Source organism: Sciurus carolinensis, chromosome 3 (genome assembly GCF_902686445.1).
Source record: "Sciurus carolinensis chromosome 3, mSciCar1.2, whole genome shotgun sequence".
Lineage (NCBI taxonomy): Eukaryota > Metazoa > Chordata > Mammalia > Rodentia > Sciuridae > Sciurus > Sciurus carolinensis.
In genome coordinates, this window is record NC_062215.1 from 39881230 (window position 1) to 39908914 (window position 27685).

Genomic DNA, 27685 nt, shown 5'->3' on the forward strand with positions numbered 1-27685 from the left:
ACATCATCCAATCATATTCTGAGGCTATGGCATCTCTTATCCCACCTGCTATGTAAGGGCTATATTAGTCAGACAACAAAATGCCTGACACAGATTCCTGATGAAGTAATGAGATTTTGTTTATGGTTGCCAAGTTTCAAGTCCAAGACCAGATGACTCCATTGGTTTGGGTCTCTGGTGAGTGCAGAATATCCTGGTGAACAAAGTAAACAATCACATCTCAGTCAGAAGCAAAGAGACAGAACAAGATTGGGCCCCACAGTCCCTTTCAGGAGCACACCTCCAACTATCTAAAGACCTCCCAGAAGATGCCACTTCCCAGGGGTTCCACCATCTCTCAATAGCATCACTCTGGGGACTGAGCTTTTAACACGTGGATCCTTAGGAGCATTATCCATAGCATAGGTTGTCCACCCCAAATTCATGTCACTATACTAATATCCACTACCTTAGAATGTGACTATATTTGGAGATAGGGGTTTTAAAGAGGAAATTAAATTTTAAAATGAGGTCATGAGGTGAGCTGGGGTTGTAGCTCAGTGATAGGGTGATTGCCTAGCAGGTATGAGGCACTGGATTTGATCCTCCAGCACCATATAAAAATTTTAAAAAGGTATTTTAAAAATGAGGTCATGATGATAGACTATAATCTAGTATAACTGGTGTTCTATAAAAATAGAAAATTTGGGCATAGACCTACACAGGGCATTGACCTTATGAAGATATGGGGAAAGATGACCATCTACAAGCCAAAGAGGCTTAGAAGAAACCAGAAACCAGCCCTGTTGTACACAGTGGTGTACACCTGTAATCCCAGCAACTCAGGAGACTCAGGCAGGAGGATCCAAAGTTCGAGGCCAGCCTAGGCAACTCAGAGAGACTCTGCCTCAAAATAAAAAATAAAAAGGACCAGGACATAGTTCAGTGATAACACACCCTGGGTTCAATCACCAACATAAAAGAGGAAAAGAGGAGGAAAGGAAAGGAAAGGAGCAGGAAAAAGAGGAGAAGAAACATCAACCAGCCCTGCCGGAAACCAGGACTTCCAGCCTCCAGAACCATGAGAAAATAGTTTTCTGTTGTTTAGGCCACCCAGTCTGTGATACTTTGTTATGGCAGTCACAACAATCTAACACAGGGAATTGCCAAATTAACAATATTAGGTCTTACAATCCACGAACATAGGACACTTTTACACTTATTTAGATCTTTGTTTTCAACAATATTTTATGGTTTTCAGAGTTAATTTTGTACCTCTTTTGTTAACCCTACATATTTTTTATATTACTATAAATGGAATTATTTTTTTAATTTCCAATTTTGACTGACTATAGGAATACACAGAAATAATTTTTGTGATTAACTTCTTACTCTGCAACCCTGCTAAACTTGATTATTAGTTCTAATAGATTTTCTAGTAGATTGCTTATAATTTTCTATATGCAAGGTCATGATAGCACTATCTCTTAAAATGGGCATACTGTCATCCAGCAGTCCTGCTTTAGGACTGGATCCTATAAAAACAAAAGCAGCAGATAATAAGAATTCAAAACTTTTTCATAGCATTATTGGCAGTGGCTACTGTCCACATTAAAAAGAAATTTTAATTACACATTGCATACATGAATTGAAATGCCACACTGTACTTCATAAATATGTATAATTACTGTGTCAAATTTAAAAATTAAACTTAAAAAATAAGTTTGAATATATTATCATCTGAGTTCCTAAATATTATAAAGGCATGAAGTTATTAAGTAATATGAGATTTTTGTATTGATCTCAGAGGAATATTCATGATATGATGTTAAGTGAAAATCAAGAGGTTGAAAAGAAATACACATGGATATAATTTTTATCAAATATATCTAAAAATATATAAATATAAATACATAAATTTATATATATTTTATATGTAAGTTTATAAAATATATATATAAATTAAATATGTATTTAACAAAAATGAGGTCCATATGTATCTTTTATATAATATATAATATATACTTCTATGTATACAATTCTGTGTGTTTATTTTCTTTATTTTGTTTTTTTTAGTTGTTAATGGACCTTTATTTTTTAATTTATTCATATGTGATGCCGAGGATTGAACCCAGTACCTCACACGTTAGGCAAGTCCTCTACCACTGAATGACAACCCCAGCCCCTATTTTCTTTTTAAATTATTTTTTAATTAATTAATTGTGTGTGTGTGTGTGTGTGTGTGTGTGTGTGTGTGTATGTTACTGGGAATCAAACACACATGCTAGGTGAACACTCTTTTAACACTGAGCCACATTGCCAGCCCGTGTATGTGTTCCAGAATAAGGAAATAAGGAAAGGTGTAGAAGGATATACATCAGATGTTAATGTTAGGATCACAGCAGCATGAGATGGGCAGGAAATTATTAACTCTTTTCTATACATCACTATATTGTTTATTGGATAGGTATGTATGACTTTTGCAAACAAAAACCAATATCCTGTACAGGGAAACTGCACAACTAGGAGGGGAAAACATTCAAGTTGCCTTTTAATGTATGGGAATAAGAAACATAGTATCAGCTGAAAGGAATTGGAAAAGAACTGTTAACATTTTAATATGTGAAGAAATTGTAACATTTTGGTAAATGAGCATGGCTAGTGGTCTTTTTTTTTTTTGAAGGGGGGTTGGGAGGGTACTGAGGATTGAACCCAGGAGCACTCAACCACTGAGCCACATCCCCAGCCCTTTTTTGTATTTTATTTAGAGACAGGGTCTTGAGTTTTTTAGGGCCTTGGTAAGTTGCTGACACTGACTTTGAACTCTCAATCCTCCTGCCTCAAACTCCCCAGATGCCAGGCAGGGCCATCTTTTTAAAACAGCCTCACTCCAGGCACAGAGGAACGTGCCTATAGCATGTGGGAAACTGAGCTAGGAAAACCACTTGAACCCAGGAGTTCAGGACCAGCCTGGGCAATATAGCGAGATCCCATCTCAGAGAAAAAATAAAACTAAAAAAGAAGGAGCCTCATGATGTTCCATTTCATAGTAAGAAAAATGCAAAATTTACATATAACAAGATACCTCTTTTTTTTCATCAGTACTAGGAATTGAACACAGAGGCATGGGTATGCTAGGTAAGTGCTATACGCTGAGCTACCCCCTAGTCCACTAGGCAGCATTTTTTAAAAGAAATTTGGGGTGGGGGGAAGAGAAACTTGCTTAGCATGGTGGTATATGCCCAGAATCCCAGCAATTTGGGAGACTGAGACAGGAGGATACAAGTTCAAGGCCAACCAGGGCAACTTAGTGAGATCCTCAGCATCTTGGCAAAATTCTATCTTAAAATAAAAAAATAAAAAGGACTGGGTAGGTGTAGTTCAGTGGTAAAGCACCATGCATTCAATCCCCAGTACCAAAAACAAGCAAACAAGTAACTAAAAATAAAAGATGCTTTCTTGGGATAATCTTGGATGTGTAGAAAAGTTGCAGACACTACAGTTCCCTATACCCTTCATGCTGTTTCCCCAGATGTTGACATTTCAAGTAGCATGGTACATGTGTGAAAACTAAGAAATCTATATGGGCACTTTGTTATTAACTACAATTGTAGATTTCACCTGTTTACCACAGTGTCCTTTTTCTGTCCCAGGATCCAGTTCAGGCTACCTTATTGCATTGAGCAAGACACCAGTGTTTATTTATCAGATTAGCAAAAAGAAAACATTTGCTAACAGACAGTGCTGGTGAAGCTGTGGGAAAACAGGCACTGTCAAACATTGCTGGGGAGTGGATAGCAGTTTCGTGATATCTGTCAAATACACACAGTCTTTGACCCGCAAGTTCTCTTGAGGAAATTATTCCACAGTCATATTAGCATGTGGGCACCAGGAGTTTGTGCAAGCACATTTCTTGCAGCATTCTTTTTTAAATAGGAAAATACTGTTGCGAGTCTGGCTAACAAAATTATGGCCTATCTAAATGGAATGCCACATACTGTTAACTCAGGTATGTATTGATGGAGTAAGAGCTCCAAGATACAGTCAAGCGGGGAAAAAAAATAATAAAAAAGAATAAAAATTCATAGGGTAGTCTGTACAGTATGCACCCTTTAAAAATTTTTTTTGCTTCTAATGTATGCATATACTTTATGTATGGAGGATGCAGATGGAAAAGACTAAGTGATGGAAAGATGGAATAAGGAAAATTTATTTTCACTGTATATTGTTTTATAATATGAATTCTATACCACATGAACATGTGAGGCATTCCAAATTAAAATTCTATTTAACATAATAAGAATTATTATTTTTATGTGTGTGATGCTGGGGATCGAACCCAGGACCTTGCACATGTTAGGAACTGCTCTAAGTTGTTAGCTACAACTCCAACCCTAAAATTCTATTTTTAAAATGCTAATTTTTGATGCTTTTAATGGCAAGTTAATGTTTTCTGTGGAAATACCATACCAAAGATATTGAAGATTTTCCTCTCCTGAAAGGCTACTATGTACTATTAAGTATAATAAGAATAACTTGCCAGGTAGAGTGATGCACACTATAATCTCAGCAACTTGGGAAGCTAAGACAGGAGGAAATCAAATTCAAGGCCAATGTCAGTAACTTAGTCAGATCCTGTCTCAAAAGGGGCAGGGGTTGGGGCTGGGGATATAGCTCAGTGATAGAACCTCCCTGACTTCAATCCCCAGTACAACAAAAAGGAAAAAAGATAAAGAAACAGAATAGTCCTCATTTATGAGTACATACACATTTCTCCTCCTCTGAACAGCCTTGAAAGTTGGATTATGTGAATAGTTTCTGCTGTCTTCATTCTTCCTACACTCACCATTCTGTGGCCAGGGCCTAGAGCCTGCAAAATACCTTTCCCAAACTCCTTTGTCAGCTGATTCTGTCAATGAGAGGCATTGGTAGAAGTTTGGAAAATGAGAGAAAAGGAAAAATCCTTCTGGTCTCTGGCTACTGTCAATACCTCAAGTCAGTTATAGCATCAGTTGCATTCCAATAGTGCCCTCAAGCAAGTGCAGCTCCCAGCTTCAGCTCAGCAGCTCAGGAACAGTTTCTGTAAATATATTTTTTCCTTTTGTTCCTTCAACTGATAGGGTGTAGCAGCTAATTCCAGTTGCTACTCTCTGGGTGCCCTTACAGTCCCCTTGCTTCTCCTGTTCTTCCAACAACTTTGTAAACAATACCCTGTATTGAATTCCCTCTGTTTGAAATACATAAGATGGTTCTTCTCTATAGACATGGACTAAAATAGACATAATTGCCTCCAATATATAGCTGAGAAAATGGACATTTAAAGAGAGTCAATGACTCAACCAAAGGCAAACTAAGTACCACTCCTGCTTCTCAGTGTTCCAGCTACCCCAGTCCTGTTCCTGGAAAACACCAGGCCCACTCACACTCCAGAGTCTCTGCATTTATTCTCTCTGCACATATCATTCTGTCTCTAAATCTTCAAATGTACACTGTCTTCTCTCACATCCCATTCAAATGTTACCTTTTGAAAGAGACTTTCTCTTATCACTGGTAATCTCTAAATCACTGCATTATATCATCCCATTTTTTTTCCTCTTGGTACTTGTCACTCTCTGAAAATATTTATCCACTTAGTTGTTTATTCAACTGGAATATAAAGCTGATACCGTTGGGCTGCTGTTATGGCTCAGTGGTAGAGTGCTTGCCTAGCATGTGTGAGGCACCGGGTTTGATTCTCAGCAACACATAAAAACAAATAAAGGTACTGTGTCCACCTACAACTAAAAAAAAAAAAAAAAAAAAAAGATACCAGAAATCATGTCTTACTAAACGCTGTACTCCCTGGCACAGAGTACCCTCAAACATTGTTTGTTAGAAGAATGAATGGATGAAACGTGTAGTAAGAAAAGTGGCAGATTTTTTTGAGTACCCTTCCCACTGAGTGCCAGCAGTTCAGGGGACAAATATGGAGTCTCCATTACATGGGTGCTGTCAGGAATTCTAATTTCCACTACTCAGGTTGTGCCCTCAGTAGGCACTAAAGAAATTTGTGCTAAGTGAACCTGCCTATGTACCTCCCAATGTCTGTGCACTATCCATGATCAAGAGACAACGCTTTGGGGAATCTTAGCTCAAGTCAGCAGATTGGAAACAGATGGCCAATTAGAAGTCAAGGTGAGAATGGAAGAGCTGAAGAGATGGGACAATCATCTTAGGTCTACAGTTTTTTAAATATTTTCATTTACTCTGTGTATCAGGCATTGACCTGCCTCATTAAGAACAGTAGCATTTCCAGAGCATTTCCGAAGAGGCACGACGGCATAGTGTAATCTCTGCACCTGGATGACCTGGGTTCAAATCCTGGCAGCATTCCTTACTGGCAGGTGACCTTGGTAAATCACTCAGGTCTCCTGTAGTTTCTTCATTAACAAAAGGCAGCTCTTAAAAAACAACAGTTATCACTTTTGTAGTGTTCTTGTGAAGATCTAAAGAGGTAAATCACCTAAAATATAGGATAGCACTGGGCATTCCATAACAATCAGTTGTTGTTGTCCTGTGCTCTAAGTTCCATGCAAGTATCATCTTGTGAAACAGACCAAACTTCTGAGGGGAGGTACTAATATCATCCCCATGTTACAAACAAGAAAGCTGAGACACAAAGAAGCTACATAAGCAACCCAATCCAGAAGTGTGGATCCACACTTCAAATTCAGTGTTCTAGAACCGCTAATATACCCTCTTAATCACCACACTGGTCAAGAGAAGAGACAGAAGGGTGCAGTGATACACACCTGTAATCCCAGTGACTCAGAAGGCTGAGATACAGGAGAATCCCAAGTTCGAGGCCAGCCTGGGCAACTTAGTGAGAACTTGTGTCAAAATAAAAAGGGCTAGAGATATAGATTAGTGGTAAAGGTGTAGCCCTTGGATTTCAGCAGTACCATAAATAAATAAAATATGTCACATATTCACTGTGACATAACATGGCAATTGTTCATGAGTCTCTAGCATATGCTAGCATTGGCTCTTGGAGGCCAGGTTGTATGACCTAACTTAAAAACCAGGAACTTCCCAGACATCAGACATGTCCGAGGTCTTGGAATCATAAAAGTCAGGGGCGAGGCAAGGAAAGGCTTAGGCACAGCATGACACATCAGTGGGTTCAAACTTTGCATTTACTAGCCTGGTAAGTTTCAGGCCAGCAAAAGGGGCAGTTGAAGTCACAGAAACAGACAACATTTAACTAAGGAGGGGCTTCTAGGTTGTGCTAAGGAGCATGAATTCCACCCTGTAGGCAAGGAGGAACTCTGAAAGGGTTTTAAACAGCTAAAACTATAGTAGACCATTAGCCAGAGGGAAATGCAGAGGAATCCCAGTGGTTTAAGAGTCACCACTATATCTGTCAACCCTTTTGCTCTGACCTGCAGAGTCCCACTAGTCTGGATTATGCCTCTTCACCACTCAGAATCTAGAACTTATTCCTGCATTAGTTTTGTTTAAATAATTATGGAACCAATCAGTATATTTAACAATTGTGTCTGTGGGAAGAGGAGAGACTTAGAAGTCCTCAAGTTGTAAGGGATCTCCCCAGTTGTCCGTAAGTCTGAGGTAACAGCAACTGGGACAGTTTACAGCAGTGTAAGACAGGGAAATGCCAGGACCTGGGACAGAGTTCTCACCAGGGGGAATGATTTGCCCAACTGATACCTTTAAAGGTATCAAAATTATGATGATTACGTGCAGCAGTACATACAACCCAAATCTCAAACAGACTTTCTCTAACGCAGAAACTTTATTTTCCTCACAGTGATGACCATGTGTCGTAGCTGGTTGTCTTTGCTTTCAGAATCTTCCAACAGCTTGCACCTGCAAAGGGAGAGCTCCATGGCGGCAGTGCCCGCGTCTGTCTCGGTCTCTCAAGTATGCCCAAAGTCCAGAGAATTGCGGGGGATGGAGCGGCAGCGGCTACTGCCTTCGAGGAGGCCCGGCGGTGCCTCCAGCCCCTGGATGACCTTAGTGTCAGGGCAGTTATGAAGGGCAGGAGGGGCGAGGCCCACGGCCCGCATGGCCGCGCCCGCCGCGGACAGCAGCAGAAGTGCGCGGGCGGCGGGGCCGAGCCGCCCCCGCGCGGCGCTCTGGGAGTTGTAGGCACTTTCCTTCCACTCTCCTTCAGCACTCCCTCTCGAAACCCAAGGACGTCCAGGCGCGACTCGCAGGCTGCGAGCTCCGGGAGCTCCGGCTCCTCCTAGGCGCCCGCGTCCCGGCTGCGGCTTCCGGCGCGCGGCATTGTGGGCTCCGTAGTTCGGCGCGCCGCGGCCCGCGCCGCCCGGCTGCCGGCCGGACTACATTTCCCCTCGGCCCGCCCGCCCGCCTCGGCGCCAGACACGGGCGAGCTGAGAGTCTCCAAGATGGCCGCTTGGGGAAGGAGGCGTCTGGGCCCGGGCAGCAGCGGCGGCAGCTCCCGAGAGAGGTGAGGTCCAGCGGCTTGCTACTGCCGGGAAAGTCGACCCGGGAATCGGGGAGCGCGGCGAGTCCTCCCGGGGCTGCGCGTCTCCTTGCCGAGCCCCGGCTCCCCGTCCCCTGCCGGGCACAAGGGTTCCAGCCCGGGAGGAGCCGGGATCCGGAGGGAGCGGGCGAGCGGCCTCCAGGCAGTGCCGAGGACTCCAGGAGGGTGGCGGTGGGGCAGGGCCATGCGCCCAGCTTTCCGGCGGGGGCGAGGGCCGGCCGCGCGGGGAGGACCGGGCGCCCCGCCGGGCAGCGCACGTGGCGGTCTCGGCCCCCGACGTGGCGAGGAAGGGCTACCCAGAGAGAAGGGAGGGGAAGGCCTCGCAGAGCCTGGCGGGCTGGGGGCAGGGCGCGCGAAGCGCAAGTTCGGCAGGGAGACGAACCCTGGCAGATGTGCCTTTCCCGGCTGAGGGCCGACCGCTTCCTCGAGGGGCCGTACTTGACTTACAGAGGGCTCTCAGTAAGTGCTCCTACTTTGCAAGTCCTTTAAAGTGACCTTTCCCAATGAATGGTGTGTTGTTAGGACGCTAAGGAGCTTGTTTCTTCCAAGGTGGACCTCGATTTGAATAACCAATTTTCAGAAGATGGTACTGGATTAGTTTCCGTATCGAACTTGCAGTTTTTGCTTCTGAAAAGCATTTTCAACTAGTAGGAGCTACTAGAAACTGTTCAACCTCTAGAAGTTTGGGAGAGGGGTGTATATCAGTGGAGCCAATAGGATTAAACTGTCCTATCCATTTTGCTAAGGATTGATTGGTATCAGAAGAAAGTAAAGTTTTAGTTTTCCTTTTTTGGTCTTTTGATTGTTAGCAAAAGTTTTGTCTGTGTTGTACCTTTTTTTTTAACTGATTCCATTCCATGTTCATTGACATTGCCTGCAGATGGCTTTCCCTACCTAGAAGATTATTTCTTCCTGTTTGGCAGTTGTGATAGTTTCCTTTTTTTTTTTTTTTTTTTTGTACCAGGGATTGTACCCAGGGACGCTTAACCAGTGAACCACATCCCCAGCCCTTTTTATTTTTGTATTTTATTTAGAGACAGAGCCTTGCGGAGTTGCTTAGGCCCTCGCTAAATTGCTGAGGCCGGCTTTGAAATTGCCATCCTTCTGCCTCAGCCTCCTGAGCGGCTAAGATTACAAGTGTGTGCCATCACACCCGACTACCTTTTATTCTTGAACTCCAAGTATTCTCTTTTTTCATTGACTCTTCCTTAAAAGCAGTGGCAATGAATTTGTCTTTTCAGTTCCCACCTGGTATTTCTTACTGGACTGATTGGACTGTCAAAAGAAGTTACCTTTGTGATTGCCAGATGCCCTTAAAACCTAACACTTTTAAGACTAATGCAAACATTGATTCTTTAGTAATAGCAAATGACCTGACTTAGAAAACTCAGTATCAGAGAGAAAGGCTTTCTTCCTCACTAAATAAGAACAACTCAAAGGGCCAAATAGAGATGACTCAAACGTGGTACAGAAGCTTGCCAGCAAAGATTAAATGTTTATAGACCTAAGAAAATAGATATTGGGAATTGTTTTTATTTTGACTTGAGATAAGTTAATTCAAAACAGTTTTGCCAACCACAGCCTATAGACTGAATAATCCAGTCTTCCATGGTTGGACCTCAACACCTTTTTTTTTTGGTAGTACTGGAAACGGAGGCCAGGGGTGCTGTACCACTGAGCTACACCCCCAGTCCTTTTTATTTTTAGACAGGATCACACAGAGCTGCAGAAACTAACTTCAAATTTGTAATCCTACTGCCTTGGCCCCCCAGGTCACTGGGATTGTGGGTGTGTGCTACTGCGCCTGCCCCTCAACAGATTTTTAAGAGAATTTAAGTGAGTTGCCAATAGATTTCACATAAAGGTGCCTGCACAGCTGTATAGTGTCTTTCTCTTTGGTTAGGGCAAGTGCTCTTTAGTTCATTATTCCTGACAACTCGACTCATTGCAGTTAACTGCCTGGTCTCTGTAGATGTTTAGGCTGTGACCTTTGGTTAGGAACTGTACTTGCACTTGTTGCCTGTCATCCAGGAATAGGCATCTGGTTTTTTTGTTTTCTTTTTTTGTTTCAGAGTCACCATCTGCCCTCTTTCCAGATAACATGATATGACTGGAGGTCCCCCCCCTTGAGTTTTGCTATAAGGCCCAAGCCAGTTTCCTTCAGAGGAGTCATTTGCCTGTGCACATCTTTCCTAAGATCCTCCCACGCTGAGCAGTGCTTGGAAACTTAACCCGCCCCTGGGCTATGAAGCTGACTTCTGGGCACACCTCCATTCCTCAGTTAGTGGCAAGAATTTGGGTGGAGCAGGCTGGATTAATTGATTGCCCTAGCACCATAGATTATGAGGCCTGAGTGTATTATTGGCTCTCATGACTAAATTAGGCTGTTTATGGCTCCTAAATGACTTTGTTCCATGTCACATTTAGACTGACTCAAATTTCACCTCCACATTATAAGAGCACTATCCCAAGTCACTGCTTACACATGGATGGTATCTGCTTTATGTTGAAACTGAAGGCCACATCATGTGGTCTGGGATGGGCTGGAGCAGAGCAATGCTTTGGACCAATTTGCTGAATTTGCCAGTGGCTACAGATTCTGCTGCATGTGCTGGATGGATTTTTGCTCTAACCTGGCTCTCGAGTGTTTCTAGACTTTTCAATTCTAGATTAGAACTGAATTACTGAACTATCATAGAAATTTCATAGCCATTAGCCACATGTGATTACATTTAAATTAATTAAATGAAAAATTTAGCACCTCAGTCCCACCAGCCGCATTTCAAGTGCTCAGTAGCCACTTTTGGTTAGTGGCTACCATATTTGAACAAAACTTTCCACCATTGCATTAAGTTCTGTGGCTGTGGACAGTGCTGACCTAGGAGGGGTGGAAATACCAAACCAATAGCTGCTTACATGTTGATTTTTTTCTCTGTGCTCCATTAAATTTAGGGAATCAACAGTTTTTATAAGGAAGAACATCAGACTCTGAGCTATAACCTAAATTCTTGTCCAAAATTCAGCATACTGGCAGCAAATACATCAAACAGATTGCCACTTGTCCTGCTAGTGTCATTGAGGTACACTCACTCATCTAGGAAAGCACAGAGCAGTTATCTGTGTGTTTTGCCACCCTCGTGCCAGCCTGGACTAGCTCACAGTCCCACCTATCTTATTTGGACTGCTTGGTGCCTCTCTCTCTCTCAGGACTCCTGAGCATCCCTGAGTTTTCCGTGATTGTTGGAATGTAAGTCTAGCCATGTGCTCTGAGTTCCTGTTCTTATAGTCATGTGAACATGCACCAGTCTGCATCTAATCATGATGCATGGCAGCCTGGAGTCTTCAGCTTTTAGGGTTTGATCATTTTCGGCAACCTTCCCTCCCCTGGCCTGTGCAGCCGTCTGCCCAAGCATATGTTACCGGCCAGATTCATGGAATTACTAGAGTCAGCACCACATCCTCCTCTAGAGGGCTGTATTTTATCTGTGCACCCAGATGATGAGGTCTAGGCTGTCAACGTAGTTTAGTGCCCTCTCCAGCTCTACAGATGGCCACATGGGACAGGTTGGTTCACATTGCTGGGGTTACAGACCCCTTTCTGATCTGATCCTTCCCTTTTAGTGCTGAGGACTGTTGGGGTTTGGGGTTTTTTAATGTCTCTTGAGTGATTCCCATTCTGGCCCTCTTGTGTGATGGAAGTTTTTCTTCCTGGTCTGGATGAGATGAACAGGCACAGGATTTGTACTCGTGTCTTATAAAAAGCCAATAACCAGCCTTAACAGCTGAGGTAAGGGTTGTGCAGAAGAACTTGGCACCATGGCAGAAACGTTCTCTATCTCTGTTGTGCATCAGGGCAGCCGTGAGCCACACGTGGCTATTGAATGCTTGAAATGTGACTAGTGTGACTGAGGGACTGAATTTATTTTATCCAATTGTAATTAACTTAAACAGTCACAGGTGCCTCACACTGGGTGGTGCTTTTCAAATTAGATTTGTACACCTGGCCCAGGTCCTGAGGGCATTGCAGAGCTTTGGGAGAACCAGGGCCTTTGGCCCCTTTTGACACAGGGAAACTGGCACAGGTTAGCAAGGTGTTTTGTCCTTGGACACGAAGCTAGTGAGACAACTTGAACCCAGGCCCCTTGACTTCCACACTTGGTGTATTGTGTTCTTGTTCTTGAGGCAGAATTACTGCTTGATTACCAGACTGAAGAGTAGGAAAGTGGCCTCTTGCACGTGTTTTCTCTGAGATGGATGAAAGCGTCAGGTGCCCTGTGAAAGTTCCTTGAATTTTTGGAACTGTTTTGGGCCTATGTGCCTGTGCCTCTCTTAGTGACACAGGATTTTCCTGCCTAATCTTTAGGGTCCTAAGGAAGCAGTGTTGGTTAGCCAAAAACACGTTTCCTGGCCCTGGTGACTGAGGTAGAGTCCCGCACCTCATGTCACACATGGTAATCAAATGACACATATAAAGTAAAAAGCAGGCTGACAGTGGACCTAATTTAATTTTTCAGGCATCATTTCTCTTAATTATATCATTGTACCATCATTTTCTCTTCCTGTCACTCATTAACAAATGTGCATCTACTTTCTTTTGGGAACCTGTTACATTTAGGCCCAGTGCTGGGGTGTCATGATGTAAAGTCTTAGCCTTCAAGGAGCTTATGCCCTTTGTTTTGTTTTTCTTTTGTGATATTGTGGGTCAAAACCAGAAGCATTCTACCACTGAGTTATACCCCCAGCCGTTTTTGTTTTGAGACAGGGTCTCGCTAAGTTGTTAAGGCTGGTCCTGAACTTTCTATCCTCCAGCCTCAGCTGGAATTGTAGGCATGCATCACTGTGCCCAGTTCTCCCCTTTTTAGAGGTGAACTCACCCTTGAACCCGGCCTGAGAAAGCCTTGACCCCCACTTCAGGAAATGAGCTAAAGACATTACTTGTACTGTAGTTAGATTGAGTTCTTTTGGGTCTAGCAAGACCAGGAAATGATGGAAGCTTGCAGGGCAGTGTGGCCATTGCTTGCTTGAGTGAAAAGGGAATGGGATTGTTCACCTTTTCTCTGGCAGGACTGCAGGGGTGTGATACCAACATGATACCTCAGTCATGAGAAGCTCTCTGCTCCTGGACGTCTCTGGACTGGTGGGCTTATTCCTTGTGGCTTCTCCTTGGGCATTGAGAAGTTTCCAGAGCTGGAAGTAAGCTGCCTCCTGCTATCCTGAGCAGTGCAGACTACTGGTTGTCAGGTCTCTTCACCTCAAGGGATACAGGTTGTTGAGTGAGATTATCTTTTTATGAAAAGGTTTATGATTATTTTTCTTATTATAAAAGAAGTACATTTATTTGTTTTTTAATAAAAAGCAAAAGCATGAAGAAAAATAAATTTAGAGGTCAACTGTTAGGCTACCACCCGAAGAAAAATGATATTGATCTTTTTTGGTGTAGCAATACTTTCCTCATACATCTCTCTCTCTTGGGTTTTAAAAAATGATGTAAATACATCAAAAGTTTATATGCTACAACATGATGATTTTATTTATTTATTTTTAGTCCTGTGAATTGAACCCAGGAGCTCTTCATCATTGAGCTACATCCCCAACCCTTTTTTTATTTTGAGATAGGGTCTTGCTAAGTTGTTGAGACTGGCCTTAAACTTGCATTCCTCCTTCCTTAGCCTCCTGAGTCACTGGGATTACAGGTGTGCACCATGGCACCCAGCTACAATGTGATGACTTAAAAATGTAATCATAGGGCTGGGGTTGTGGCTTAGTGGTAGAGGACTTGCCTAGCACACATGAGACACCGATTGATTCTCAACACCACATAAAAATAAATAAAATAAAGGTATTGTGTTCATCTATAGCTAAAGAAAAAAAAATTTTTTAAGTGGTGGTAAATGAAAGAAGCCAGTTATAAAACAACACATATGATTCTGTTTATATGGAAGGCCCAGAATTGGCAAATCCATAGTCATGGAGTGGAATGTTGGTTGCCAAGGGCTAAGGGAAATGGAAAATGTTCTTAATGGGTACAGGTACAGGTGTTTGGGCTTTGTCATTGTTGTTTTGTGGAGCTGGGGATTGAACCCAGGGGTGCTGTACAACCCTATCCCTTCTTTCTTTCTTTTTCTTTTTTTCTTTATAATTTTGAGGCAGTCTCACTAAGTTGCTGAAACTGACCTTGAACTTGCTATCCTCCTGCCTTAGCCTCCCAAATTGCTAGGATTACAGGTATAGAACACCACACCCAGCCAGGGTTTCTTTTTGAGGTGATGAAAGTGTTCTAAAATTGTGGGGTTGATTACACAACTCTGAAAATGCTGAGCTGCTGAATTGTCCACCTTTAGTGGGTGAATTGTATGGCCTGTGCATTCTACCTCAATAAAAATACAATTCAAGGGCTGAGAATGTAGCTCAGCATGCTTAGCAAGTGCAAGGGTCTGAGTTCTGTCCCTAGTAGGCAAAGAAAAAAATAACTACAGTGACTTACCACATCACACTCATTATAGAATGACTACTGTTAAAACGAAAGCAGAATCCTAGTGACTTAGGAGGCCGAAGTAGGAGAACTGCCAATTTAAGGCCAGCCTGAGCAGTATAGCAAGACCCTGTCTCAAAAAGGGCTGGGGGTATACCTCAGTGGTAGAGCACCCCTGGGTTCAATTCCAAGGGAAGGAGAGAGGGAGGGAGGAAGGACAGGTATTGGGGAGGATGTGGATAAATTTATGCACTGTTGGTGGTAAGGTAAAATGGTACCATCACTGGAAAACTACCACAGGTCCATAAAAAATTGAACATAGAATTACTGTATGATCCAGCAATTCCACTTCTGGGCATATAAACAAAAGAATTGAAAACAGGGACTTGAATAGATACTTGTACACCTGTGTTCATAACAGCATTATTCACAATAGTCAAAAGGTGGAAACAACCCAAGTGTCCATTGACAGATAAATGGATAAACAAAGTATGATGTAGCTATACAATGGAATCCTATTCAGCCTTAAAAAGGAAGGAGATTCTGGAACATGGTGCAATATGGCTGAACCTTGAGGGCATTATGCTAAGTGAAATAGCCAGTCACAAAAAGACAAATAAACTGTGTGATTCCACTCATAGGAGTTCTCTAGAATAGTCAAATTCATAGAGACAGGCAGTAGAATAATGGTTGCCAGGGGATGGCAAGTTATTTAATGAGAAGAAGTTCTAGAAATTATTTGTTCAATAATGTGAATGTACTTAATGCTGCTGAACTGTACACTTCAAATGACTAAAATGGTAAAATTATGGTCATTTGCCACATTTAAAAATTAATAATAATAACCTTGTGCTTACACCACTGAGTTTAGCAAGTAGAAAACTAGCCTTACCTTGGCCCATATGAGCTTCCCCCCAGCAGAGCTCATGAACCCCATCTCCTTGTACTTCTTCATAGGCTCCTACAACTTTAACTTTGCACTTGAGTTGTGCACAAGAGGTATCTACATGTGCCCTCCCCTCCAACACACACACACACATGCACAAGCTGGCATCTATTCATCCTCATCCTCAGCTCAGTTTAGTTCTTGTTAGTCACTTGTATTCCCAAACAGTGCTGCTTTGCACAAACTTGTATAGCTCTTGACTTTTTAGGGAGTGTCAACAGACTTCGGCGATTCCCACATTTGATATTCAAGCCTGGCCTCATGGACATAGGGCTGGTCTCTGAGTAGGCTGAGTAGGCTGTCTGGCATACTCTTAGAGTACCCAGGTCCCAAAGAGGATATTTTGTGGCCTGTTGAGTTTTCACTATGGTGCATTTTGACTGTAATGCAGCATGCCCCAGGGCTTCCTTCACCAGCTGATTCTTCTTGGTGGCAAGCCCAAAGGCCAAATGTGGTTGCAGATGGAAGAAGAGAGACAGGCCCATAATGTCCATTCACAAGTGCTGTGAACTAAGGCAGCACAGTGTCTGCAGCAGCCCTTGGAGCTGCTTGAACAGGTTGTCGCCTGCCCCACTGAAGGCTCAGAGGCTACAGCGACCCCAGTGCTGGCAAACTGCATTTAGTGATTCTTAAAGTGCCAGATATTATGCCAGGTTTAAAAAAATCAAAGATCATTTAGTAAAAAGGGACCCACTTCCTTTTCTTTTCCAAACCTTTCAGTTCCCTCCTTAGTGACAGATTCTCAGGTCTTTTTGTCTCCTTCCAGAAATGTTCTGTGCATATAAAGGCAAATAGATACCTTAAAAAAAAAAAATACACTATTGATGGCATATTATAAACACTGTTTTATACCTTGCCTTTTCCTTTTAACTTGATTTTCATGGTATTTTCTATTATTATTTCCATCATTTTTTGTTTGCTTTTTTAATGTAGACTCTCAGTGGTCATTTCACATGTCCAAAGAAAAACAAAATTATGGTCTTAGTAAGCCCTGAGTGCAAAAGATTCCAGCTGGCTATAGGTTGAGCATGCCTAATCCAAAATACTCCAAAATCTGAAAGATTTTGAGTGTCAACGTGATTTTGAGTGCCACAAGTAGAATATTCCACACTGAACCTCATGTGATAGTTAACAGTCAAAATGCAGGTGCACTAAAAATATTGTATAAATTTACCTTTAGGCTACAAGGTGTGGTGAAACCAAAGAATTTCATGTTCAGACTTGGTCCCATTGCCAAGACATCTTATTATGTATATTCAGACATCCCCAAATGCTGAACATTCTACCTTAAGCATTTGGTAAGGGATACTCATAAGAGATACTGTATTGCTTTTCTAAAAAATCTGCTTCCACATCCCAGGGTCAGGCCATGTAGGTTCTAAGGCCTATGGCCTTGTAAGTTAGAGATCAGTTAATGATGCTCTGAATGGTTCAAGGCAGCCTTCCAACTTGGTTCTTAGCTGGGTTGCATTTGACCCAGAAGCAAAAACAAGCTTTTGGGGTGGGTGCTCGCATGGTTGAGCAGTGACTGGACTTGGCTCAGAGAATTCAGCAACCAGTTTCTGAAGTAGAACAGTCCAGAGTCCATATTACCAGTGTGGACCTGAGCCCTTTAAAATCCACTTGACAGTAACAGATAGCACCCTGCTTCCACCAGCACACAGGAAAATGGGGTGCTGATTGCTTGGACTGGCCTGATGGACTCTGACACAGCTTCTCCTCCTCCCTGTGTTTCTGGATTGTTGTAGTCTGAATCTTGCCATCTCCTTCCTCGTGTATCATAAGGTATCCTAGAAATTTACTTCTTTAGACTTCAAGAGATTTTATCCCAACCTGACAAAATGAGAATTCCTTTCCTTAACTGACTTTCACAGCAGAATTAGTTATTGGGCCTTGGGACAGTAGAACAGGACACTGTGCTGGGCTGTCTTCAGAACCTGCTCTTGTTTGAAGTACCTGGTGCCTTCTGTTGGCTCTTGTTCTTGTTTTCACATCATGTGTTTTTCCCTAGTGGGATAGGAGCAGGCTGAGCTGCTCCTAGTAAGACAGTGGGACTCCAAGAGGCTGAAGTGATGACTTGGCAAGCAGTGGGGTGTCATCTATGGAATCAGCTCACAGATGTGTCAGGTGGACACACCTGTGTTTACACTGGCTCATTACAAGCTGTGGCATTCATGAGACCACCTACAGTGAGGGCAACAGATGCATGGATCCAGTGAGGACAGAACCCACTGCCTTGGGAGCACTTCACTGACCCAGGGTCTGCTTGCTGCTGTTCCCATGCTGAGGGACTGGGATGCAGGACAACAGTAGTAAGGCTGGATCTTGGAAGTCTCTGAAGTCACTCCCAGACATGTTGGGACTTGACACACTCACAAAATCTGTCTTGACAAGTGGCAATAGGTAACCTTGTCCACTGTGCCTGCCCAAGGAACCTGAGGGATCCTGCCGTGCAGGGCCTGGGGCAGGGTGGGCCTGGGTGGATGTGGGTACCATCTGGGCTTGGAGAGGGAGCTGGGGACCTGTCAAGGGTTGGAGAGATGACACCTGCCCACTGATGTGTTTCCTAGATGGAGCGCTCCGGCCCAATCCAGGTGCTGGTTTGACTGGACATTCCTCACTGGGAAAAACACCATGTGAAAACTACATTCAGGATGGCTACAAGCCTACCAGGCAGAGAAGGGCAAGCAAGACACCGTGGTGGAATAGGGTTTGGGTGAGAACATTCTGTAACCCCAGCTTGATGCCATCTTTTGTTTTGAGTATTCCACAGGGATGAGCGCTCACTTCTGACATCCCACAGTGAGGTGTCTGTCCCTCATTTCAGAGTCTGCAGAACACATAACTAGCTTGAAAGCAACTCCTTTTTGGTTTCACAGATGAATGCATGATTTGATCCCTTGGGTCTCTTGTTCTCTGGACCCTTGGCCTCTCTTGGGTGTTACACATGACCACAAAGGAAATCTCTTAGCCAGAAATGCTTCCACTTGGGAGTCGAGACCCTGTCACTCCCACACACCAGGGAGCGCAGTCACACCTTAGCACTGACTGATTTCTGTGTGCCTGCCAGAGACTACTCGGCCCCTATTCATCAGCCAGAGTGAAACCCTGATTCAGCTGGCTTGTTTGTCTGTTTAAGGTGGCTTTTAAGATGCTGAATTCTGCTTGAGAGAAACAGCTGCTGTTACCTTCCTCTGAATTTTCCCCAGAAGAAGAAACTTCACAAAGAAACTTAAAGGGGAAACCCTGCTTTTCCATTTCATCAGCTTCCTGTGTGTCTTTGGCAGCCCAGCGACTGACACACCATGTCACAGGTTGCTTTGGCCACAGCCCATGTTGAGGCTTCTTATCTGACCCCAGGGAGTAATTTTTCTCCAGTGTACCGTTTAATCAGGGCCTGTGATTTAATTAGCAGGCTTTGCCTTAGCTCAGCTTAATTACAGATACTTTTTCAGGATAAGGAGTTCCTTTTGTCTGGGTCCAAGCCAGAGCCTTTTATTAAAGGGGGTCCCATCTGGGAGTGGGATCCCCTCCCCTTGGCACATGGGTGCACAGTCAGCTCTTTACCTGTGACTTTCATTTTCGATGTGCTCACATAAGAACATTAATCAGTTCATCCAACTAGAGTGAAACCCTGCCTCTGAGGTTTGCTTATCTGTTTACTAAAAATGAATTTTTAAAGTGCTGAATCTTGGCTGGAGGTGTGGCTAATGGTAGAGCACATGCTTAGCATGTGTGAGGCCTTGGGTTTCCATCCCCAGCCCCCTAAATAAATAAAGTGCCAGATCCTGCCCAAGAGTGACAACTGGAAGGAGTCTGTTCTGTCGGGCTCTCTGGTTGCTTGTTTCTTACTGTTTGCCCCCTGCAGTCCAGTTTCCACTGCACTCCTCCATGTTGTTTGAGGGAGGATTGGGATCCTCCTATGGTGAACTGAGAGGGTTCTGGATAACCTCCTTTTTGGTGTCTTCACTAGTCTCTATGGTGTCAGTTGCTGGAGTGCATGCCAGTATGACTGCCACCATGTGGGTGCTGGGACTAGCCAAGTAGGCTGTGAACACTTTGGTTGTGCTTCTTGCTGGCCACTGAAGGGGCCTAGTTCCTGTCAGGGAGAATAGCACAGTGACCCAGAGCCCCCTGGTTTGAGGGGTATAGATTTGGGTGGGGAAGCAATGACCACCAGCTTTGGGGACTACGGGCTACTTTTCATTGAAGCATATGATATATAGCTCTGCATAACTAGGTAGTAACATTGTAGGCTAGAAAGCTTGATTCAACCATAAAGCTATGTCTTTAATGTCTCTGTGGGGCTTGGATGAAGATGACCTGTTTTTTTTTTTTTTTGGTACTGGAGAGCTAACCCAGGGGTGCTTTACCACTAAGCTACATTCCAGCTTTTTTTTTTTTTTTTTTTTTTTTAATATTTTGAGACAGGGTCTCGTTAACTTGCTGAGTCTGGCCTCAAACTTGGTATCCTCCTGCTTCAGCCTCCAGAGTAACTTGGGATTACAGGCGTCTACCACCACATCCAGCTAAATAAGGCATCTTATGAAACGAGCAGAAGACATAAATCTAGAAGCAGTCCATGCTAGATGACATTATGGAGGCTTAGATCTGAACAGGTCAAAATAAGACCCCAGGAAACATGGAAAGGGGTGTGCAGCCCTGTACTTAGGTTTGCCTGTCCTGGGTGTGAGAAGATTCTGCTTAAGATAGGAAGTCTATGAAAAACCTTAAATTGCCCAACAAGCCATTTTAGCCCATGCTTGTTGCTGGGGCTGAGGCCCAAGGCCCAACAGTCATCTGGCTTTGACAGAGCTGAGCCTTTCCATAAGGCTTTAGATCCTTCTTTACCTAGTTCAGGGTCATGTCATCCATCTGCAGTGCTGGGGGAGCAAAGGGTTGAACAGCGTCTTTGCAGGCATGAGAGTAGCCCTCAGAGGTGATAGAGTCCTGGGCCTGCAGGGTCCAGATGGGGCCATCATCTGGGCTGCATGTTTGAGAAACCGCACAGGTGCTTCTTGCCCATGAGTTGAGAGCCACTGTTGCTCTTTTCCCAGCTCAGAGAGAGGGCTGCATTTCCCCTGGGATAGCTGCTGTTCCTGGGTCTGCTGTACTGCAGCCTGTCCTCCCAGATGGCTGGAGGAGTAAGGTTTTCAGGCCCCTGGGGTGAAGTTGTCCCTTTTTATTTTGGGTTGTGCAGACCTTGGATGACCACTTTTGAACTGAGCCAAGGGCAGGTTCAGTATCACGTCCTGGAGGGTGTGTTGGTTTCCATAGAAAAACCCTCCTGCAGTTGCCTGATAAGCCCAGAACAACTTCCGAGCTGTTGACCTCATGCTTCTGCTGTGTTCCGGTCCATGGCATTCTGTGCTGAAATCACGTTTTTCCCCTTTGGGCTGTGTACTGACTTGTCAGTCTGCTAGGGTGCCACACTAGGCTCCCCAGCAAGCTGGCATGCAGTGTGGTAGCTTGTCAGATGCACTGGTTACTCCTTTTGCTGCGTCTTTTTTGGTTTGCTCTTTCATTCTTTCAAAAGAAAAATGTTTACTGATTATCTTGTGTGTTGGGTTCTAGAGCAGATAAACACCTAAGTGACGCCTCCAGCATCTTAGTGAAACCTAGTCCAGTGCTTCTCGGCCTAACTGCCTTGTCTCTCTCCCTCATCAAAGGGTGAGCTTGTCAGCCACGGACTGCTACATTGTGCATGAGATCTACAATGGGGAGAATGCCCAAGACCAGTTTGAATATGAGCTGGAGCAGGCCCTGGAAGCCCAGTACAAGTACATTGTGATCGAGCCCACCCGCATCGGCGATGAGACTGCGCGCTGGATCACCGTGGGCAATTGCCTGCACAAGACGACCGTGCTGGCAGGCACTGCCTGCCTCTTCACCCCATTGGCACTGCCCTTAGATTATTCCCACTATATCTCCCTGCCCGCTGGCGCGCTGAGCCTGGCATGCTGCACCCTCTATGGGATCTCCTGGCAGTTTGACCCTTGCTGCAAGTACCAAGTGGAATACGATGCCTATAAACTGTCCCGCCTGCCTCTGCACACACTCACCTCCTCCACCCCAGTGGTGCTGGTCCGGAAGGACGACCTGCACAGAAAGAGACTGCACAACACGATAGCACTGGCTGCCCTGGTGTACTGTGTAAAGAAGATTTACGAACTCTACGCTGTATGACTTCAGTGGAGCAGGGAGAGGAGCAGAGCCACACAGCCCACAAGAGATGAGAGGATTCAGATTGCCACAGTAACACTTTTTGCTCTGCAAGGCAGCCTGGGAAGGTGTTTGGTTTAATACTTGTTATTTTTAAAAAAGAACACAGATCATGGGTGTACCAAGGGTTTTTTCAGCTCATTACACTAAGATATGGATTTCCATAACCCAGGAGGGGTTCTAAGGCTGTGGAAGTCTGATTGGGCAGTGGAATGTGGATGGAAGCCAATGCTACTGAGGGGGTGTGAACGTGCTTTGGGGGGGGGGGTCTTGGAGTATATTGTTTAACTGTACCATTCAGAGCCAACCAGAAGCTATTGACCATTATTAAAATTATGAGAATTTCAACTTTGCTGTTCTCTTTGTCCATAATGGTGCCTACAGCTGCTGCTGCACATGGGGTATGCAGGCACTGCGGACACCTCGTGCTCCTCACGCAGCCTAGTGTCACCACTTGTAGCAAGAACTGGTCTGGATCCGAGGTCCTAGAACCAGCCCCTGCCCCGATAAACTAGTGTCCTTGCTGTGGCCAGTTCCGACATGCTGGTGTTCAGGGACATGGTAAAGTAATGGGGCCTAGAGATCACAGGTCTTTCTTTGGGTGCCCCTAGGAAATTCTGGGGCACGAGAACCTTTGTCCAGAAATTCTGGTTTAGGAGGGCACAGGTGCTAACATCTTTGGTTTTTTTTTAAAGCACCACAGCTTTAAAAAATGTGTGGACTGAATTTAACCCATGCCCTAGGTCAAAGGAAGAGCCCTGGCTGGTCTTGGGGGCCATTCCACAGCAGCCCAGTCCTATGCTCCTTTCTTAGCCAAAAGGCATATTATGCACCATCTGCCATGCTCCTGTTGAGGTTTTGGATAAATGGACAATAATCCCCTTTACAAAGGCTGAGGCCTCAGTGGCCCAGTTCTCCCCTAAGAGTCACATAGCAATTATGAAGGACAGTCTTCAAGAGACGGCTAGATTGACCTTTCACCCAGCCGCGAAGGATCCATCAGGAGGGTCTCTGGTCCTCAGAGCCATAAGGAGGCTTCACCCAGGGTGCACAGCAAGGTTCTGGGGGTGGTTAAGCCATTTTTGGTAGGGGAGATCCAAAGATTTAAAAAGTACCATAGCCCACAAAACATTTTAAAAACTTTGTTGTAAAAATACTAATCATTGAGTGCTGAGTGACAAGATGTTAGGTGTACAGTATGGTTTACATGGTGGCCTTTGGCCAGTGGGAACAATAAAGTGGTAATGGCATTGGGCAAAAGCGATCCTGGACAAACAGGCCTCATCCCAATTGTGTAGGACAAGTTGAAATGCATTGCCCGTGAAAACTCGCAGGCTTTGACAACTGCTGGGCAGGAAATCATGGTAGGTGTTTTTGTAATAGACAGGTCCAGATTTGGAAAGGGAGCTCCATGCCTGGCCTGGCTGTGCTCTTTGCACATCAGATTTCATGGGGGAGGTGGCTAGGATTGGACAGGCTGTGGGACCTCGGGTCAGCCAAGCAGATGCCCTCACCAAAAATAGAAATCAGGTCACACTATACAAAGTGACTCTTGTTAGATGTACTAACTCAGACTGTGAAATGCCATCTTAGTTATGTGGTCCCTGGTCATGCAAGTGAAGCTGCAGTGCCTCTGCAGATAGCAGGGCAGGGATGGGTGTGACCAAGGCAAGGCCATGGGAGCAACAGACACATACCTCCCTCCTCCACAGAGGAGCTGTCACAGCAGGGATCCTGACAAGTGGCTCATGTTCACCTGTGTCATGCCAGTTAGAAATAGCTTTCAGTAACTGCCAACTGAGAGAAAGCAAAGGTCACATGATGCAGATCCTGTGGAAAATCCACCCAAGTCCCATGTGGGTCATTTCAGGGAATGGGTCATGTAACTAATCCAGCAAATCACTTTAATCTTAACTACCCACCCCATCCAGTTTCAGAGAAGCTAACCAGGAAATGTGAAGGGCAGACCCTGATGCTCTTTCCACCTAGGTCTTCTCCTCAGCCTCTTGTGACTCCTCCAGTTTTCACATCTGGTTTAGCCACTATCACGCCCACCTGTCCCAAAAGGGTGGGAGACTTGCTGTGAACCAAGCTGTGCACCCAAGAGACTGTGTTCTCACTGTTTCCCCTCTGCACTTGTTGGCTGGGAAGGAAAAACTGGTTTTAGTTTTCAGTCTCAGTTTTGAGCAGGAAGCACAAGATGGCACCAAAAGACTTGAAAGGAAAGTAGATAGTGTCTTTGAACTTAATCAGATATCTGAAGGCAGAACCAATTAAACAGTGTTTTTCAGACCTCCCAGCAGAATTCAAGATTGAAAGAGGGCCCAAAAAACAAAAACAAAAAAACCTCCCAGAACAGAAAAACTAAACTGGAACAGCAGCAAAATGGCTACCCCTGGTGGCAAGTTCTTACATTCAAACACTGTTTCGAAAAGTTCAAGATTAAAATGAAGGTTGTTCAGAGGCCACAAACTGAAGGCAGGCTGTGCAGGTGGAGGCTCAGTCACAGGAAGATGCACTAGTTGCCCTCCACATGAGAACAGGCTGCCTCAGGAGGTCTTGCATTTGTCCAAACCAGTGCTCTCTCCAGAAATGCTTGCTTAATTCCAGAGGTACCTGAAATGACATTTTAGGAGCAACAGAGAACTTGAAGCACACTGATGACAGGCCATTTGGAACATGGTCTCTGGGGCTACAGGCATCATCTAACATTAACACTCCCCTGGAATTTGTCAGCCTCAAGAGCAGGGAGCCCCATGCTCAGCCTCTAGCAAGTAGCTGTATTTTCCTAGATGTTAATAATTACATTTTACGTTATACTTTCTATTCATATGGGAAAATTATACATTTTAGAAAGTTTTTAAAAATGTTAGGTAAAGAAACCACCACATGTTCACCACTGGACATGGCTTAAGCATCCACATGGTGAAATGAACCTAAGGTTCCAAGCTTCCTGCACCACAGCTGCAGGCTCATAGGGCTTCGTGGCTCATAGCCACCTGCCACAGTGGCTCCCAAAGCAATACCTTGAACAGTGGCTGTGAGATTCCCTGTCTTCTGAAGATGGAGGACACCATTGCTGAACTCTTTTTTCTGAGGGCAGTATATCCAATGCTGACCATCTTATTTAGTGGACAGGAAAGGACAGCAGCTGGACATGGGTCATTCTAAAAGTGCCAGTCAACAAATGTCTAAGGAGAGGTGTTCTTTCACTTCACTTAGAGGGAGAGCCCTCTCCTTGAACTTGCCACATGCTTGGCAGTTTCACTTGACTTGAGACTGGACTAATTCTGGAACAGTTGCTGCTGCCTCGGCTCCAGCCCACCCTGGACATTGAGAAACTTTCTTTCCTATGTCAGGAATGGGGTGGTGATTCCTGTGGAAGATGAAGAACCACTCATCCTTGTCTATATTCACACTTCATCCATCCAAGGCTTCTGGAATGTCCACAGGATGTGTTGTGAGCCAGGGCACCAGATCTAATCACCCACTTGTTCTTCTACTCCCAGGAAACTTGAAAGCCTCCAGTGCCCTAAACCCAGGCTCTTGTAACTATCTTTATCATCTGTCAGAGGCAGCTGTTTAAAACAAGAGTTGAACAGAGCCAGAGTTAAGTCAGTGCAAGACATCAGCATCATTTGCTAAGAGACTTTTATTCCAACTTGGGGAAGTCTATAATAGACCTACTATTTCAACTTCAGTTTCATTAGTAGGAAAAAAATTTTCCCTAAATGAAGAACTCATTGAAGAACCTCAACTATGTACTTTTAATAAATCAAAGGTGGACCCAGGCTGCCTTTCTGGCAATAATGAGTGAATGAACTCCCTCCACCAGGAAATCGGCTACTGCTTCAACTCTCTGCTCACCAGGTCAGTCTCTAAAGGTTTCTTTTTCTAGCGGATGTCTAGGGCCATGCAGGGGTCTTCCTTATGGCTGCTACCTCTTTAGGAAATTCATCTGCTTTGAGTGGTGCCTGGCATCCTGCAAGGCAGTGGTTATAGTCAGCAGGAATATAGGGAATAGCTTTTAGTGCTAAAGCCAGGATTATTTGGGATGTACCACATAACCCATCACACACTAGCCCACCATTTTCTGTGTTGAATGGGCTTTCACAGGACCCTGGAAAGGGATATGAATAACGATTTCCTATAACTGCAACCTTCTCTCCCAAGTGCTGGAGGTTGTCTCTGCCAAAGCAAATTGGTTAAGTGATCTTGGATACGTCAAACACGAGAACATCTGGATCAAGTGATGTTATGACATCTGATTCCAAGATAGACATTTTCTAACAATCATCAAGGCTGAAATTCAAGGACATATGGTTCTTCTAGTCACTGAGGTTTATGACTCTTACTGTTCCTATCATTTATTTCATATTTTTAGAACTGAAACCCATCTCCATGTTTATTCCTTAAGTGTTTATTCCTCACCCCTAGGAAGAAGCTCATTGCCTGTTTGGTTCCTGTTCTCCATCTGCAGAGGCTGCACCATGAACCTGCAGGAGAAATGTTTCTTCAGTCTTTTCTATCTGGAGGGCAAATCACCATTAAAGTTTCAAGCACACCTATCCCTGGTAGAGCAGTCAAGCCTGGGAGATATTGCTTCTCATCATAGCTTGAATTGGTTGGAGTTGCTAGCTCTGGCCAGGATTAGGAATTCTTAGCTTTTCGCTCCTTTCTGGCCCTGTAGGCCATGATGCTAAAGAAGAGCTCAGGAGCCAGAGTTCGAACATAAATGGCCAAGGAAGGCAGCAAGTCAGCCAGGATCACATCTTTCTTCTTCTTCCCCACAGCAGCAAGAACATCTTGGGCCACCTCTGCAGGGCTTCGGCCCTGGGCTGTGTTCTTGTCAATAGCTAAAAGAAGAAAAGCAACACATTAACTTGGAAGCAGAGGTCCCTCTCTTGAGGACTAGCGCTGACGTGAGCCATTGGTCAGCTTGCTGCACTCCCCACTGTGAAGCTGTTCCCAGAGTCTGACAGGAAGCAGATGGCATACCCCTATCCCCGATGGTGTTATATCCTGAAGAAACAAGGAACCATTTTATATTTCTAAGTGGGTAAGTGGGGGTAAGGAGATGTTGGTGGAACATGGGGACAAGACAGACTGGGGACCCCAGTCAGTGATTGGAACCAATGTGAATACATCTCCTAGTGATCTAATGGCAAAAGTGGAAGGCCAACCAAGGTAGGGTCTCATAGAGCAAGCCCCTTGCACCTGAGCAGCAGCTTCCTGACCTTGGACATGTTTGCTCTTGGAACAACAAATGAATTGAGAATATTATACCATCTATTGAGGTGGGGAGGGCCTTCTGACCCATTATGTGCCACCAGCTCACTGAGTAGGGAGTAGACAGATGTCCCAACTCCCAATGTTGTGTTAGCTAGACAAGAGACAGGAAGAAATCCATAATTCACTTTAGCTATTGGGAAAGACAGCTATGGGTAGTTTAGGGGGTGTCAGGTTAACTAACCCTTCATTAGTGACCTGACATTTTGCTAGCAGAGCAGGACCAGTTAAGCAGTCACTGGCCACTAGCACACACCGTTTGCAATCTTTC

At 44.4% G+C, this 27685-nt stretch overlaps 2 protein-coding genes across 5 annotated transcripts in view; one reads left to right on the forward strand and one right to left on the reverse strand.

Annotated features, from left to right (window-relative positions):
• The first annotated feature begins 8206 nt into the window (after positions 1-8206).
• On the forward strand, positions 8207-22484 carry Tmem11 (transmembrane protein 11). Of its 2 annotated transcripts, XM_047543511.1 has the most exons (3): positions 8357-8449; positions 18474-18619; positions 21573-22484. In XM_047543511.1, exons 2-3 carry the CDS (start codon positions 18558-18560, stop codon positions 22087-22089), a joined length of 579 nt encoding a protein of 192 aa, XP_047399467.1. In that variant the 5' UTR covers positions 8357-8449; positions 18474-18557; the 3' UTR covers positions 22090-22484. The 2 variants fall into 2 exon arrangements, with proteins under 2 accessions (XP_047399466.1, XP_047399467.1); XM_047543510.1 differs by lacking the exon at positions 18474-18619 and having other exon boundaries at positions 8207-8449; positions 21573-22480.
• Positions 22485-23011: 527 nt separating this feature from the next.
• Dhrs7b (dehydrogenase/reductase 7B) overlaps positions 23012-27685 on the reverse strand; it is a 37264-nt gene continuing 32590 nt past the window's right edge. For all 3 annotated transcript variants that reach the window (XM_047543508.1, XM_047543509.1, XM_047543507.1), the window contains one exon: positions 23012-26981. In XM_047543508.1, coding sequence (XP_047399464.1) covers positions 26776-26981 — 206 coding nt within the window. In that variant the 3' untranslated portion in view covers positions 23012-26775. The remainder of the gene's footprint in view (positions 26982-27685) is intronic.